Source organism: Apaloderma vittatum, unplaced genomic scaffold, assembly GCF_000703405.1.
Source record: "Apaloderma vittatum isolate BGI_N311 unplaced genomic scaffold, ASM70340v1 scaffold28869, whole genome shotgun sequence".
In the NCBI taxonomy this organism is placed as follows: Eukaryota; Metazoa; Chordata; class Aves; order Trogoniformes; family Trogonidae; genus Apaloderma; species Apaloderma vittatum.
Genome location: NW_009733992.1, coordinates 68,902 through 85,547, shown reverse-complemented (window position 1 = coordinate 85,547; position 16,646 = coordinate 68,902). Strand labels below are relative to the sequence as shown.

The window sequence follows — 16,646 nt, the reverse complement described above, 5'->3', positions numbered from 1 at the left end:
CATTATTAAAGTATTTCCTTGAAAGCTCTAGCTAGCGCAACGCTGCTTTGCATCTTCATTTTTGGTTTTGGAATAAAGCTCCTGCTTCTCAGGCAGAATAATGAATAAGGAGTTGGATGTCGAAGAACCCAGTTCTATCATCATTTCTAAGCCCAGTGTTAAGCAGCCTGATGCCCGGAATCAATATTTTGATAGAGCCTCATGTTTTACTCTGTTGATGATAACAACATCAAACTTTGCACGTGATTCAAATATCTGAATTACATACACAGAATTAAGATGCATCTAAGATTCATTTCCTAAAAGCTGACATGCAACTATTTCCTCAGATAGTTAGGCTAGAAAGCAAATACCTCTTTTCAAACACAAACATGTAAACTAAACCACAAACCAGTAAGTAATAGGTTAACCAAACTGTTCCAGCTTCTATTGTCAAAACAAATGTGCAAATTGAAAAGAAAAAAAAAAAAAGAAAGTTACAGCTCCCGCTCTAAAACAGGCACTTAATTATATACAAGTTTGGATCATTTAGCACGTTTTATTGATTCTGATGACAGTTTATCTGTTAATTACACATAATGGAGTCCTATGGGAGTTTTACATGTTTAATAATTCTGAGTCTTAGCGAATACATGCTCTTAAGAAGCACGCAGTTAAGACACACACTGCAGGGATGTGATATTGCACATCAAGGTGCACTGTGCCGAAAGCAGAGAAACACAGAAATATCTCCCTTGGGGAAAAAGAAGGCTACAACATTTTAAAAAAAGATGACAGGGAAATATTACCTCTAGCAAAATTTGGATCTAATTAATGTGAGACCATTTCCCTAAGCCATGCATTTTTGATAGTTTGCTAATATGACAATTCTATTAAATAATTCTGCATCAATAAGAGAAAATCCCTGCATTTTGTGTCCTACAAACAGATGTAACCAATACAGACAGGCTGACACACACGTACAGACCTGACTGATGTCTTAAGCATAGTGTCCAGCCGCCAGGCTTAATTTGGAACACCAACTCCAAACAAATTGTTGTCTTTATACTCTAACTCTTTACCAAGTTCTTGGATGTTCACTGTTGTGCTACACAACACGTGACGCGCTACTCTCACTAATTTACACATCTTTTCCTCCTCTCTTCAGACCTGCAGTGCCAGGGCCAGAACTGCTGGGGAACCAAGGAGCAGCATTTTAACAGCAACAAACTCTTGGCGAGCCAAAGACTGTTTTTGTAAATTCTCTTCCACATTATACCGTATAAAGAGACAAATCCTTCTAGAGAACCTGACCATGAATGTTTAGGTTTTAGCCATGTACAAAATTGGTATGATTCTTCTCAGAATCAGTATTTGTAACCACAGCCATGCTTGAGTTTGAAAATAGGTGGATGGAGTCCAGGCTAACACATTTTTTTGCACACAGAAGAAACTTCCCTGCAACCTTTAGCTCTGCAGTTTGGAGAGTAATTTCGCGTGCAGCGTTAGGAATATCTTTGCTCTATGTATTTCTTACATGGAAACCAAGCGAGGAGGGAAAAAAAGGAAGAGAACACCCCCAGAAAAGGCAGGAAGGGAGGTGAATCAAAACCTGCCCTCAGACACAGCTATTACACTCCCTGCTCTCAAACTCCTCCACTGTGTGGACAACATTTTAAAACAAGGGATCTTATCCTGTCCTTGCAGGGGTGATTGTATGCCAGCTCTCCAGTAAACCGAGCAATTGCTTACATGGAAAAGTAATAGTAGTAAAGCGTTTAATGTATTTGTTGCTGTCTTTGAAATCAATTTAGCAGCTGGGACGAACGTGAGCAGTCAGCTCTCCATCGGCCTAATGCAAGCCCCCTGCTGCCCAGCAATGGTTCATAGAGCAGTTAAGGAAGCTGCACCTTAGCAAACTGATTTTGTCATGGGAAACAGGGTAGGAAAAAAATAGCAGAGAGAGGGGGCACTTCCAAACAGCAATTAAGACTTTCTCTTTAAAAATGCTAGTTTAGCTTGAAAGATTTAAAAATGATTTAATGAAATTACTATGATAATTTAACTTCCCATTTAGAGAAAAGATTCTAACTCAGTTCAGGGTCTGCTAATGTTTAAATGCAAACTCACTAAATCTGTGCTATTTAATTAGAGCATGATTCAGCTCAGAGATGGCTCAAGAAAATATTAATCTCTACAAATATCTTCCTTCAAGTTTTAGCCTTGCAGTCTCAAACTTCCACTTTATTCCCTATATTAAATGAATGTAGATCTTACTCCCTCAGGTGTAAGCCTTTGAAAATAAGAAAAATGGTTGAAAATGCTGAACTAGTTAAGGTGAAGAGAGGAGGAGAAATAAAAGAGAAGAGAAATCTTTTCAGTAACTACAGACTGGCAGATGTAGAAGTGAATTCAGAACAGGTTAACTTACTGCTGATAAACCCAATCCTCTCTAGTAAGAGAGGGCAACGTCAACGAGAACCACTATAAGGAAATGCAGAGTCTGTGTGACAACCTAGAAATAAAGAAATAATTCCACAGACAATACGATATTGAATTCTAAGTTAGTTACAAAGATCTGAATCTTCTTCCTATACCAAGAACAATAGTTCTGTTTTGGTTTTGGGTTGGGTTTTTTTAGTGGCTTTGCAGACCATCTGGATAATTCACAATTCCATCTTACATGGGTAATATCCAGAGGAAACCTACACCCAGATAAAATACACTAAAAAAAACCCAGTGCGTATATAAACAATGAAATTAAACAGGGTAATTTGAAAGTGTTGTCATATGAAAGCAAGCAGGACTTGATCATAAATGCCCTGCAAAATAAAGAATCCCCAAGCTGGTAAAACCAAAGAGCTCAAAAGACAAACACAAGACTTGTTGACATAAGATGATCCTGAGGACATGGGATTTCAGTCTGGGAGGGGGAAAGGTTGTTACTGATCAGTGCTGTGACGGGAGAGAGTGAGATCAACAAATGGGAACATCGACTCACTGAGCTCTGCTCGCAGAGTCTTGCTCTATCCTTGCAAATGTTTTCTTTCACCATCACAGGATGGGAAAATAGATTTGTAGTTCTTCTGATCAGCTGATTGATTGTATCATTGTGCAGAAATGTGAGAAAAATAAGAGTTCTCACCCAAGAAAAACACCACAAGGTCCAGATTACAAATTCAGATTACAATCTACCTCATTTAAAATTCAAGCTTCATCTCAAATGCAGCAAACAAACATCCAGCCACCCAGGAATCATTTAGAACACACCACAAAGAGTGACAACTAGCTAAAGACTGGAAAGCACCTGAACCGAGGGCAAGGAGACCTCTCAAAACACCGTTCTAAGGAAAGTTAAAGGCTGGTATGTATCCATTTTTTATATAACAACGCTAAAAAGAGGTAGAAACCCAGGGGTCTCAAATCAAGTATTTCATCATGTCACAAAATTCAGGCAGCGTAAAGGAAGAAATTATTATAGTGAATCAAGCAGCAGGGAACATGTAGGAGCGAACACGCACATTAAGATGCTGATAAAACACATCAGAGAGGCAAACAGCAACAAGTACTTGTAAGAGAGCAACTGCTGTGATGTTTGTGATTCTGTATAGCTGAACAGTTCACAAACCCAAACCGGGGAAATCAGTTTAGAAAGTTGTAGGATCCTGGAAGAACTGGATGAGATGAAGAGTAAGAACAGCAGGCAAAATGCTTTTGTCTTTACGTAAGGACAACAAAATCCTAATCGGCATTATATCTCAAATAAGAGGAATTTATTATCTAGATTGTATTACCAGAATTACAGAACCTCTTCTTCTTCTGCCTGAAACATTTGTCAAGTTTACACAGGGAAACTTGCATTTTTGCTAAGTGCTTGTCCACATTGCTTTCTGTATAATTTTTCCAAGAAACATAACTCAGTAACTTTTTGAAAAGCATATTGCTTATGATAGAAGCAATCCATGGAAATTGTTGATAACAAATCAAACTAGGTTCTTGGTTCCTTTGCCTACCAAGAATTCCCATCCTTTTCCAGTCTAGAATTTAAAATGCCCCAGATGGATACTTTGGTCCTCCCTGGCAAAAGAGTGTGGCAAAAATGGTCTGGATTATTCTGCTGGAAAAAGACATTTCAATTGGAATATAAGTTGGAAATTAAAGAGGAATAAATTAAGAATTCCTTGTCCATAGTACTTACAGGCAGCGAAAACCAAAAAAAGTAACACAAAGGCTTGTATGATTGGTTTTAGTGAACAAAGTCTTAGCTGGATCGCAGTGGTTTGGCCTACTTTTAAGAAGAGATATGGAAACTGAAGCCTCAAAACATTTTTTAAAACACAGAAGGAAATGAAGATGTATTAAGAAAAGAAATTACCTTGTGGAAGACGCCTTTACTTCAGGAGCTAACTGGATTAGCAATAAACTAAATCCACAGGCATAAGGTAGGTTAAAACACAGTAAAGCGCCTTTGTTTTATTCCTGAAATGGCTTACTTTCCACTAGGATAGGTACTGAGGGCCATAAAGGAATATTCCCACAGTGCACAACAAATTGCATACTATGAACTGGTACCTAGTCAGTAAAGCTAACAAAACTCTGGAAAAAGGGAAACTGAATGATAGAGCTGGGGGAAGTAGGGCACCAACCAAAAGAAAACGTTGAGCGAATGCTTCAAAAACCTTTTTATCCACTACGAGATGGATGTAATTGCCGTAATTACCACCGAGAGCCACTAGTTTAGTGCTGTGGAAAAGCAGGATGCCTAACAGTGAAGACCAGCAATTGCACTGGTGACACAGCAGTTCATACCCTCACTTCCCTACCCAGAAAATCTGCTTGTCAACCCCACGCTGGCCCTCGGCTGAGGGCATCGCTCTCCCCTCAGGGTCCTGCAGCGGCAGCAAGGAACCCCGGGCCCCCTCTGTCCTCCTGCCCGGCACGTGGCTGGGCTCGCTTCTTGCTCTTCCTGATTCTTAAGCTCCTAAGATGTAAATAATATCTACCTATTTCATAACTGAAGAATATCTCAGTTATTCAGTTACTAGACCAACGGCCAAGAAAAAAAATTTTAAAAATTAAACCATTAATTAACTCCACTACCATTTGCTTAATGCTATAATTAAGCAAATGATACCACAGCTATTTATTTTCTCTAAGAATTGTGGGTACCACCTCTTTGATTACATGCAAACGGAACATAAAGAAGAAAATGTTTTCAAGAAACACAAAAACTCTGACTATAGTGGCAACACGCTTTTCTAAAAATTTGTTTCTATGCTGTATCACTCTATAAAAAACCACACGAAAGAGTTAACAGACCTTGCTATTTCTACTTGGCAAAATAAACATTGGTAACACACCAATAACACACAGGTGTGTATACATAGCCTATGCAGGACATACAGCAATTCTAACACTAACATGATGACTAAATAAAATCAAATTAAAAAAATGCCTTTATTAGAAACTAAATATAGTATTTTGTGATGTAAGGTAAGTCACAGTCTCTACTGGGAATAAAGATGATGTCCTGTGGCATAAGTCATTTACAGGGCTCTACCAATTAATTTTTAATATGATAATATTATTTACTGATGACAGCCTAGTGCTCCAAGTACATTGTTTTGGGGGCTGGAAAGCTAAGGTGTAAGAACAAACTAAGTTTTTTACCAGGATAGAGGATGGTGTAACTTTACTGGCATCTATGCGTCTCTGTGCTTCATTAAATACAATGCACAAGACACTTCTTGGTCTTTACTCCTTCTGTACCGAAAAAGTGCTGTGAATTTTTTTTTAGAAGGTTTAGTAAGAGAGACCAGAAATTGCGATGGTAAGTGGAGGTCCTTTTCTCCTTCTTGTGGTACAGGATAGACAGTAGGCATTAGCATTTAAGACTAAATTTTCAACAGTGCATAGAGTTATACTGTTAAGTGCCTAGCACCCACATTTGGGTCAGATTTTTCAAGATGCCAGCAGCCTATTAGGCAGGTACACATGGTTCAGATTTTCAGATGTGCTAATGCCTTTTGACACTCTAGCTCCTTATGTTAAGTCTTAGATGGGAACTGAGCTTCTCTTAAAAATCTGGTCTCAGTTGTGACTCCTAAGCTCTTCTGCAACATTTGGCCTGAAGGCATAATTTAGTCCTTACTGATTAGGCAATTTCAAAAAACTGCTCACCTGCAACTCCCTGTTTAGCATTACCTAATCGATACATGAAAGCATTTTCTAATACAAAGGAGACGAGTGGGTCAATTTCTCCGTGTGGGAGCGTTCCACGTGTGCACGTGCACACTTGTGTACGCCTCAGATGTATTTTGTAAATATCTCCCCTTCCCTTACACACGAGGAAGTAATTGGTACATGCATGTTTTGGAAACCATTCCAAGTTGATTTTCTGCGTGGGTAAACAAAGTGCTCATTGGTGCCAGCTTGCTTCATTTGGGCGGCGTGAGGTGGAACACAGGGCAGCCGCATCCTGCAGCTTCAAGGTACCTCCTCGCTTTTGCGTGGAGAAGGTGGCGAAGGAAGGGAGGAACTCCTGATCGTGACAGGACAAGGGCAATGCCGTGGTGAGAGAGACTCCTTTGGAGTTCAGGCATCAAGGCGGTATTAATTACTGTCAAATCAATGCAGATGTTTAAAAGTAACCTGATAAATTCCATATTAAGCATTACATATTAAAAGCTCCCTTCCAACCCAAGGCACTCTAGGATTCTATAAATTGTGCCTGTATAGACTTGAAAACACAGATGACTGAAATGCGTCTATCTACACATTTCAGTATTGTGCTCTTCTATACCCGTATTTGATCTTTCAGATGCTAACAGCACTCCACTTGAAATCAGTGGCAATCTACGAGGCTGATACATCTTGCGTTTCTGGAAACGTATAGAAGCAGCATGGCACTGGCCAACGCTGCAAAGTGAATATTTGATAACGCCCCAGAATCTCCCTGAAAAAAAGGCTCCTCCTCCCCACTTTTTAGAAACCAAATGGCAGGATTATCTCAGATCAAGTACTATACAAGTTGACTGTGTAGGCCTAAAGAAAAGTTAGCAGCTGGGGTGTTTTAATGCTCACAACACAGAGATTTGTTGGCCAAACAAAAGCTTGTGGTATTTATTCAAACAAAATACAATCAATATGAAGACAATCTACAGTTTCTTTTTTCCTGCTTCTACACGCCAGCAGGGAAGGTACTAGGACACTGTATCATAAATCACTAACACAGATACAGAGATATAAAACCATCTTTGTCTACTGTTTACAGTAGAGTCAACCTGGGAATCTTTCTAGACACTGCAGATATGTCAAAAATGTCTGAAATGCCTAAGATTTCTTAATATGTTTCATCTATTCTCTCTACAGCTATAAAAAGGCTAATATATTTTAAACCAGAAAAATAAATAGTGGAAATTCTGGAAGCAACAAAATATATTAAAATGTGAATTGCTAGCTAATTGATTTTATAATGGCATTTTATTTCTTCTTTTTTTGGATATAGCTGCATTTATTATTAATCAAGTTCACAGTTACATGAAAATAAGTTATTTCTGGTTTTGTCTATAAAAAAAAGACAAAACCTTGAATTTTACTTGAATTTTACTTTAGTTTTAGCAGCATTTGTGAACTAAAACTCTAGGGGTCTGATACTCTTTGATGGGCTGTAATTGTGCAGGTGCTGTATTTTGCACCTACAGGTTAGTGTAGCTACGGCTGACAGAAGTTTGGTATCTGCTCCCTGCACAACCTGGGGCTGAAATGTCAAATGTCAGCAGTCAAAATATTCTGTTGAAAGGGAGGTCAGATGGTGGGGCTGATTTTTAATGCCTCCTTGCAACAGCTTCATTTTAAACTACAAATCTTATTTCTTTTCAGATGAGGGAAGGAAATGTTTTCACTAACATGTGCCCTGAATTCTAGTACGCTGAATTGTATTAATGCCAACATTACCCTGGTTGTAATTCCCAGTGAAGTTAATGAAGCCACAGATCATTTTGATACACTCTATGTGCAATGTATGACTAAACTTTTTTTTGGCAGCAGTATCTTTTATTATTATTTAAACACCGCATGTCTTTTTTTGGAAAAAAATAAAAAATGTGAGTGGTATTTAACATCATGTCTCTAAATTCTACCTCTATTTTTTTATCAAGTAAACTATAGAAATATTTCTAATTCAGTCTGTGAATTATGGAATGAAAATAAATCAAAACATTTTCTCAATTTAGTCTCCTAATTTCAGATAACTTTCTTGCTCTGTTCATTAAGCATGACCAATTTTGAGAAAAATCCCCTTGTAGCTGCAAGGCATCCTCAAGTGTCTATTTACAATGGTCAAAAATTATAAATAAATCTTCAGTTAAAATTAATTTCAATCTTTGAGGGGCTTTTCAGCATTTTGTTTATTCTGGAAATAAGACAATGTTCTAAAACTAAGGGCAGAGTTAGTGGGGTGGAGAATATTTAACAAAGAAACTAATAAGCACTTTGGCTTTGAATGTTTTTGAATTATATTTCCAATTAAAAATGCAGAGTGCTAAATCACATTACAAAGACAAATAGGAAAGTACAACTTCATTGTTGAAAACAATTTCCCTCCTATCAATCTGAGGATTCATGCATCAATATTGTAGATGAACTGTTAATTACAAAATCAATTAAAAAATTATTTCTAAAAACAGTCACGCGTCCTGGCTCTCAGGGGGGCAATTTGGGCAGAAGGTCTCATCTCACTAGGACCGCGCCAAATCACAAGTCGTCATCCACAAGTAAGCAAAAGCAATCTGGTTTTTCATTTTTCAGCGCGGCTGAGCCCAGCCTGAGATTGATCGTCACATATGGCCCCAGAAAACAAACTGTCAATACCTTGAATGCTGCAGAATTTGAACAAATAGCCGTCCGCCCATTCAAGCCACTCATTGCATCCCATTTAACAGATTTTATTGACAGTTTCCTTCTTGTAATTAAAGGGAAAACTACTGGCCAGCAACCAAGATAAAGTTCAAAGATAGGGTCAAAACAAAAGCAGATGGAGGGGCACGGTGTGACTGTCAATGGAACATAGCATCAGAGCATGTTATTGACACACAGGTATCTAATGATCAGCACGTCATTAAAGAGGGATCTATCGTGAACTTTATGCAAATGCTAAAAGGGACTTAAGACCACAATAAAGCATTAAGGAGACACAAAAGGAAAAACAACAAAGCACAAACGATTTTTACTTATCTGACAGTATTCACTGCTTCAGCACTTTTATATTCAAATACAGGGGAAAAAAAAATCTTTTGTAGATTTTTAACCCTTGGTGCACAGGTAATAATTTTTGCAGAAGCATTTGCCTAAACACAGAGGTAAGGTGTGGTCCTTGGGAGTTTAAGTAAGAATTTCCTCCCTCCTCTCATATGCTGAATTCATCCTATCAAATAAATCAGCAGCTGCCTTTAAAGAGAACCTACCTGGCATATTCTCATGCATCCTTTCTGTTCACTTTAATTGCAATAATTAGACTCATCTGGATTATGGAATGGATCTATGAGAACATCTATATTCATTTGAAAGGATCTCTGACTGTAAAATACTCTCGAAACCATACAGTGCACTATTCTACACTCCTTTAGGAACATATTTCCACAATTACCTAGAAACAGAAAGTTCTTTTTATTATAAACTTTTGTTTGTTGCCTTTTAGACTAAGGTCTGACTAGCAAATTCTTACTCTAAACCCAAGTTTAAAACAAGCATGCAGAAAGTGTTAACGGGAAAAAAAAAAGTGACATATTAAAAATGTAGCAACCGTCATGCCGCTCTGCCAACCTGAATTAGCAAGTGCTATAGCTTTGAGGGTGACAAACTCTTCTTTCTCCAGCTTCATGCTCTTGTATTTCTTTACCAGCTGCAGTATGGCATTGTTAAGGTCAAGAAGGCCTGCCAATTTGGATTGGTCTTCATCCATAATATAATCTTCAGCATATACGAGCTCATCCTCAAAAGAAAGTGACCGGTATACAACACCGAGAATCAAAATCTCCATCCAAGCACTCTGCAGAAGGCTCATCTGGTCAGCTAGAGACAAAGTGGAGAATCCTGAATAGGGAAAAAAAATACAGGAAAAATATTAAGCATGTTTGGATTTGTCAGAAATCTGCTCCTTTTTGATTTATTTTTATATACATTGAGATAAAACATGTAAAATACTCTAGCATTCTCCCTTCTGCTTTTGTGCCTCTCTTCATCCTACTACAGGAAAACAAATCAATATAAAATCAAACACTTTCTAATCAACAAACAAAGTTATAAATAAGTTGGAATTTGCAGGCTCTTTCCGTAGGAATCATATTAATTTGGGGAGTACTGCAGTGACTGCGATGCCTTCTTTGTTCCAAAATACTCAGGTTTAGTTCTAAAACCTGATGCTGTGCAACAGGGATCTGATGACTGTGTTCATCATTACCATAAACACAGAAGGATAATTTAGGAGAGAAAACAAAAAACCTTTTTTTCTGAAGGGCAGATTTGATATTTTAATAGAATTAAGGTGATTATCACAAAGAGGAAAATTTTCTTTCAATTTAACCTCAGGACAAAGGAAAGTAACACCTATCCTTCCCAGAAAAGATGCTAATTACTTCTGTAATGGCTTCCATCTCTACTATACTTGTTGAAATAACAGGGTGACGTATTAAAGTGCCAACTGAATAGCAGTCACATCATCCTTTTTCTGGGGGCAACCAAAAATTTAACAAATCCCTCTCAACGAATTTAACTTTTGCCTTTTTTTGTCCCCTGCTGCCTTTTCTAATAGGATCACTAAGGGCAAACAGATTTGCTGTCTTACCTTTTCAGACTCTTGTATACAGTACCTGTTAATTTATTATATCAAACTGCTAATATCCCAATCACATTAGGAGCTACAAAACAATATGGGAGAGGAAGTGATTTTCCTGGCCTGTTGGTGAAACGCAGTAGTTTGCCAGTTGGCACCATCAACTACAAGTACTTAATAAAATCATCAAAGGGGATTAGTCAAGCTTTTCTTAAAGGGTCTTAAGACATGTCTGAGGCTTTCATTTAGTTGTTTATGGAGCTGCTTACACGTCCTTTGACAGGGTTCCCGCTGTAAGAACATCCTTTTTTTTGTGTTCAATTACACTTAAATGCATTTTTCTGTTTTGAAAGTCAAGAGTTACAGTCAAGCAGGAATCTATCATAAACTAGCAAATCTGCAAGGCATTGACTCCAAACAAGATTTTCTCTATAAGCACTAACCAGCAAAACTAATACAATAAAAAAGAAAACTCCATATCCAAACCACCAGGCATCCATAAAAAATGAAACATAAGACTGGCTGCATGCTCTCTCTCTCATTTTTCTCCCCCTCCTTATTTGTTTTCATTTTCTCTTACTGTCTTTTGAGTCTTATGATACAACTGTAGCTCCCTGCCTTATAAAAAAAATAAACCCAACAAAAACTGAGCCAACAACAACAGGAAACCCTTGAAGAGGTGACAATGGAAAATAACACATGCGCGATTAAAATAAGTAAGAGGAAAATGGAGAAGAAATAATCATTTGAAAGGTTATAGGGAGGAATTCATGATTTCAATTAGCTTCAACAATTCTGTTCCTTCCCGTCTTTCAAGAACCACTTTTTCTGCAGCAGCAGATGGACAGAGAACGTAGCCTGCAGCACCGTCCTGTGACAGCCCCATTCTCCCTCCCAGACACTGCTGTTAGTAAATAGATTTACACATTCTCCAATCTCCACACATCTTTCTGCCGAATAATTAAAAGCAGGATGATTAGTTTATTGAGTGGAAGGAGGAACTTTTTTATTGAGGTCCATCCACGATTTTATCAGGGCCAGCACTTTTACGGTTGTCATGAGGGTGCAGGCATCCAATTTTTCTTATCTGCCTGATTAATACAAACGCTGTTTCAGGACGCATTAATTAACAGATACAAATCTACGTTCTCATGGAAGGATCAATACAGAGAAGAAAAGAGGCATCAATGTGAATTTAGTGCTGATGATGGAGAAGGCACTCTATTGACATTTACGTGCATAGAAACTTTAAAGTTGCAGTGGAGCCCTTTTGTCCCTGTGATTTACAAATCAACAATTTTTCAGGTATAACAATGTTTCACACACTTCTGGGGAGTTTAATTAAGCAAAAAGCAATAAAATCAGTTTTGATTAAACAAGTTTAACCTGCAACTACTCTTCATTCTTTTTTTTTCCCCTAAAAAGTCCCAACTTCCTTATTTTATTTATTTATCTATTTTAGTACAGGTTTGGTGTTTTTTTTTAAAATAAATAATGCTATGTTTCAGTAACATTTATTGTCTGCCACAGTCAAAGGAAATTACATATGCCCTGTGAGGAGGAAAAATGGGATGTTGCCTGTAATTTATTGTACTGCACTCTTGAAAAATCTGTAGTCTGGTGCAGTAAATATACTAATTGTTTTTATATGACACACAAAAAATCAAAAGAAATTTTTTACATTATAGGAAAACTGACAAATATAAACACACTGTTCTGCTCTCCAATAATATATCAAAGAAACATGATTATTTTCTTCCTGATCGAAGTAACTTTCCCTTGGAAGTAACTTTCCCTCGGTTAAAGCATGTTTTAACTTTTAAAGGCAACCCTCATGGGAATGTAAAGCTGCATCAAGTTGTAATTAATCTGGCTTTGGTTTGTTTTGATTTTTCAGAAAATGCGAAAGCATCCAGCATGTCTCTTGTACCACACCACTGCCCTTTTAATCGCTGTTCAGCAAGTCACAGTTAAAAGAATAGATTACACAGGCATATGTATTTACATACAGAGATTTATTTTTAATTGTTTGGAGGAGGTCATACTTTTTTCATGCCAAGCTGCGCTCTGATTCTCTGAGCTTTTGTTATACGAATCCTCTAGATCAGCCACATTCTGTGACAAGTGATATCTTCTATTTTAAAATGTAGCTATTTTTTAAAAAGTTCCCAAATTAGACAAAATACACTTTCAGCTTCCCAGACCAGTGTGATCCTCCCCAGTCACAGCTGCGAGCTCTTTCCAAACCGCCCCAAGAACTTTGTCCTGCGTTGTGTGCGTCCTTAAGAGTCTTGCAGGTCAATGTTTTAAACGTAGCACTGCATAATGGCTTTTAAAAATACAATGTTGTGTATCTTCTTCTCCCTTAGCATGTACCGTATCGGTGACAACTTTGATCTCTCTCCACCTCCCTCCCCAAGCCAACGCCATTTAATGTATCTCAGGCATTTGCTAGCAGAATGACTTTGTACCCTGACCTGCAGTTAAATAGCATGTTTATCTGCGATACAGCACACTCCAAATAAACCAGATGACAGTTTGCAATAATGTCATTTGGAAGGATTGAAAGGCTTCTCAAGAGTCAGGTACCCCTGAGGTAAGAAGCTTGAAGGAAGCATGTTTTGTGCCAACCCTCCTGCCATCTTCTACTAGACACTCGTGTGCTTGACAATGATGCCATGGGCACTTGTCAAGATTTTTTTTTTCTCTTTTTGTCTAGCAAACTGATGCACTTTGCAGTCAACTTACAAAAAAGGCTAAGCATTTGAAAGTGTGAAGGGCAAAAAATATCTGACGGCTAGTCTTCAAAAATACACTTTCATTTCAGAAAGCATAAATGTTTATTTCCTGAGCTGAGTGTTGACAGAAATAGGCTGCAGCGCAGGCATATGAATTTAACCCCTGGTAGGCATTCTTTTCAGTGCGGTTTTCATGTGGCTGAATGCAAGCATTGTAAATCTACAGGGTGTCTCGTAACATCAGTTAACAATAGCACTGATTTGCTGGTTAGAGATTTTCTTGCTTCCTTTTTTTTATTTCTTTCTCCTCCTTTCAGGGACCGTAGTGTTTCTTCCGCTAAAAATAGATACTTTTCTACAAACAGCGTATCACACTCAAATTGTAATTATGCCGTAATGACTCACCGAGATCACCGAGTGTGGATTGAGAAAAGGTTGATTGAGCAACTGAACATATGCTTGGTTTTTGTTTTTGTTTTTGTTTTTTTTCTTTCGTGTACCAGTAAACCCAAAGCTCAAAGGAAGCAGAAATAAATAGGCAAAAAGGCCTCAGCATTTTTATTACTGGAATGACTGGTGGCAAGCTGGCCGCGCACTGCAGCGCTCAGCACTCCAAGTCAGCTACAAACACAGTTCACACAGTCTCTTAGACGGGGCCGTTCAGACCACGGGTTTTTTCAAATACCAGCACATGCACGGCTTGCTCTCTATTTCACATTGCACACAGCTCCATGCTAAGCAGGGTAAATCTTTTATATTCCTGAAGACCCTTTCCTCTACTTCATTAAGATGGACTTCATGGACATAAGTCACTAGGGGCTAGAGTGAAGCAGCTGCAGATGGTCAAGTGCCAAAGTAAGATCTGTGCCTTGCACGCAGCACTCTGAGACCTAATGGACAAAAAAAAGACAGTGGCTGGACTCATCCCTACCATTATTTTCAGCCTTAAACATTTGATGCAATGCCTAAATCAGGCTACTTGGACTGGAATCCCAGTTTACTTTGCTTTGCAGGGAATGTACTTCCCTTCCTCTCTGCTACGTGTTTAGAAATCTGAATATTTGGTCAAACCAAGTATGAAAATACTGGCAAATGTGGGTATTGCTTGCTTTTTCTGATCATCACCTCCCATTTATTTTACCAGTTGCTTTTGTGATTGTTAGTTTTATGAGTACAATACTCCTCTTGCTTGCCCTGGTTTGTACTTCAAATATCTTCATTTACATTTTGTATAATCAAAGCTGTGCTTGAAAATGACATGTTCACTAGTGTGTTGCAGACTCAATATATTTACACAGCTGAAATATCAGAGTTGGATTTTTAAATTATTTACACTTAATTATGATAGATTAACTTCCTCCTAAATGTTTTACGGCTACTGATGTTTCCAGAGCAATTTCCTTGTTTCAAAAGTGATGTATAGTCACCACTGTTAAAAGAAGAAACTGATATTGTAAACGCTTTTTAAAAAAACCCTTTCCTTTCACCCCAGATTCCCTTATTTAGAGAGTGGGTGGCCTTGTGGCCAAATGAAAAACAGTGGGGCCAAAGGCTTATCCCCACTGCACAGAGGTGAATGTAAAGAAACTCCATTTCCAGATCAGACTCGGGTCCAGCGCGCTCTCGGACATGCAGCTGTCACTCTGCCCTTCTCTCCCTGCCCGGCACACGCTCAGTGCCCGCCTGGATCCATCCTACAACTTGAGCTGGCTTCCAGGGATGTAAACAAAGGCCAGGGAAATCTCAGCAGCGAAATTTCTGCTAGGGCTACATCATGTTTTCTAGACGTGATCATGGTGCTTGCTGAAGGAAACCTTCATAGCCTGACTGCCACTTAGTATTATTCTCTCAGAAATCCACGCAAGAGGATGGCACGATTCGGGTGTTTTTTTTAGGGTACATCTAGAGCTGAGTCTCCCACATAGACTTGAATTAAGAGATCGTTTTTATTATATTAATCCATGAAAAAATGGATTTAATTGCATTTCCAAATACTCTGTAGTCTAAAAATACATATCGAAATCAACAAACATTTCAGCTGTTACGAAAACCATTAAACAGAAGGACAGTGCTCTCACTAATAACCAAACATATTTCACAGATTATGGGTGAAATTTCGTGGAAGCTGGAACAAAATCAGATACAACTGATTATTATATCAGGGTGAATCTACGATTTAATTTTAATTTATTTTTCTTTTTAAATATCCATTTGCTCATGGAGACCCTGGTCAAAGGACTAATACCTGCACGTGATGCCACAGCAAGTGAAAATTTAAGTACATCTGAGGAATTTCACACGAAAGGTGTCAGCTCATGAAACAAAAAGCACCGGTTATTTGCTGAAAGTCAAAAATCAAAATTCAAGTCCCAAAGCACAAACTACAACTGTACAGAAATACAGCCAAAAGCTCAATTTACACTATTTTCTGGATTTAGCTTCAAAGCTGTTTAGAACTGGAGTGCTACAATTGATGTTCAGAAATTAGTTTCATCCAACAACTTTGGCACAGGAACACCACCGCCTTTCCCAAGCGATGCTGTGCTCCACAGCATCTCCTTCTGCCCCTAGAGCAGAGCACGGCAAAGGCAGCGCTGCAGCAGCGCTGCACTAGGACTTGCGGCTGCCATCTGTTAGCTGCGCGGCCTGCGGAGAGGGGAGATCAGATTGCAAGACGCAGAGGTGCCCAAGAATTACTCTGACCTGAGTATAAAAAGCAAAACGCATTCGGAGAGCGCTGCGACGTCTTCAGCCAAGCCTGTGCACATTTTATTTAAGCGTGTTTCTATTCCTGACTCTTGCTGTCCAAGTTCTTATAAAATATACATTTTTTTTTCATGCATTTTATAACATGGAAAAATGCCTACGATAAGCACTTTTTCACTAACGTCTACGAGTAAGATAGGAAATGCCACACAGAGCCCTAAGACACCCAGGGCTTTTATCACAACACTACTTTCATCTCACTGAAACAACAGCAGAGAGATGGCACGGCAATAAAAATGCATTCACACTGCATGTCCCTCTCAATCCGTTACGAACAATGGATTCTCACTAAGCAAATATTCGCTTGTCAGAAGTATTTGCAACACTGGATT

At 38.4% G+C, this 16,646-nt stretch overlaps 1 protein-coding gene across 1 annotated transcript in view; it reads right to left on the bottom strand.

The window, feature by feature from the left end:
* Window positions 1-9,801: 9,801 nt before the first annotated feature.
* The window catches only part of LOC104278973 (estrogen-related receptor gamma), a gene marked incomplete at both ends in the record, with an annotated part of 39,214 nt that continues 32,369 nt past the window's right edge, over window positions 9,802-16,646 (bottom strand). Inside the window, one exon of the mRNA XM_009876105.1 lies at window positions 9,802-10,071. Within this exon, the coding sequence (XP_009874407.1) occupies window positions 9,802-10,071 (270 nt within the window). The remainder of the gene's footprint in view (window positions 10,072-16,646) is intronic.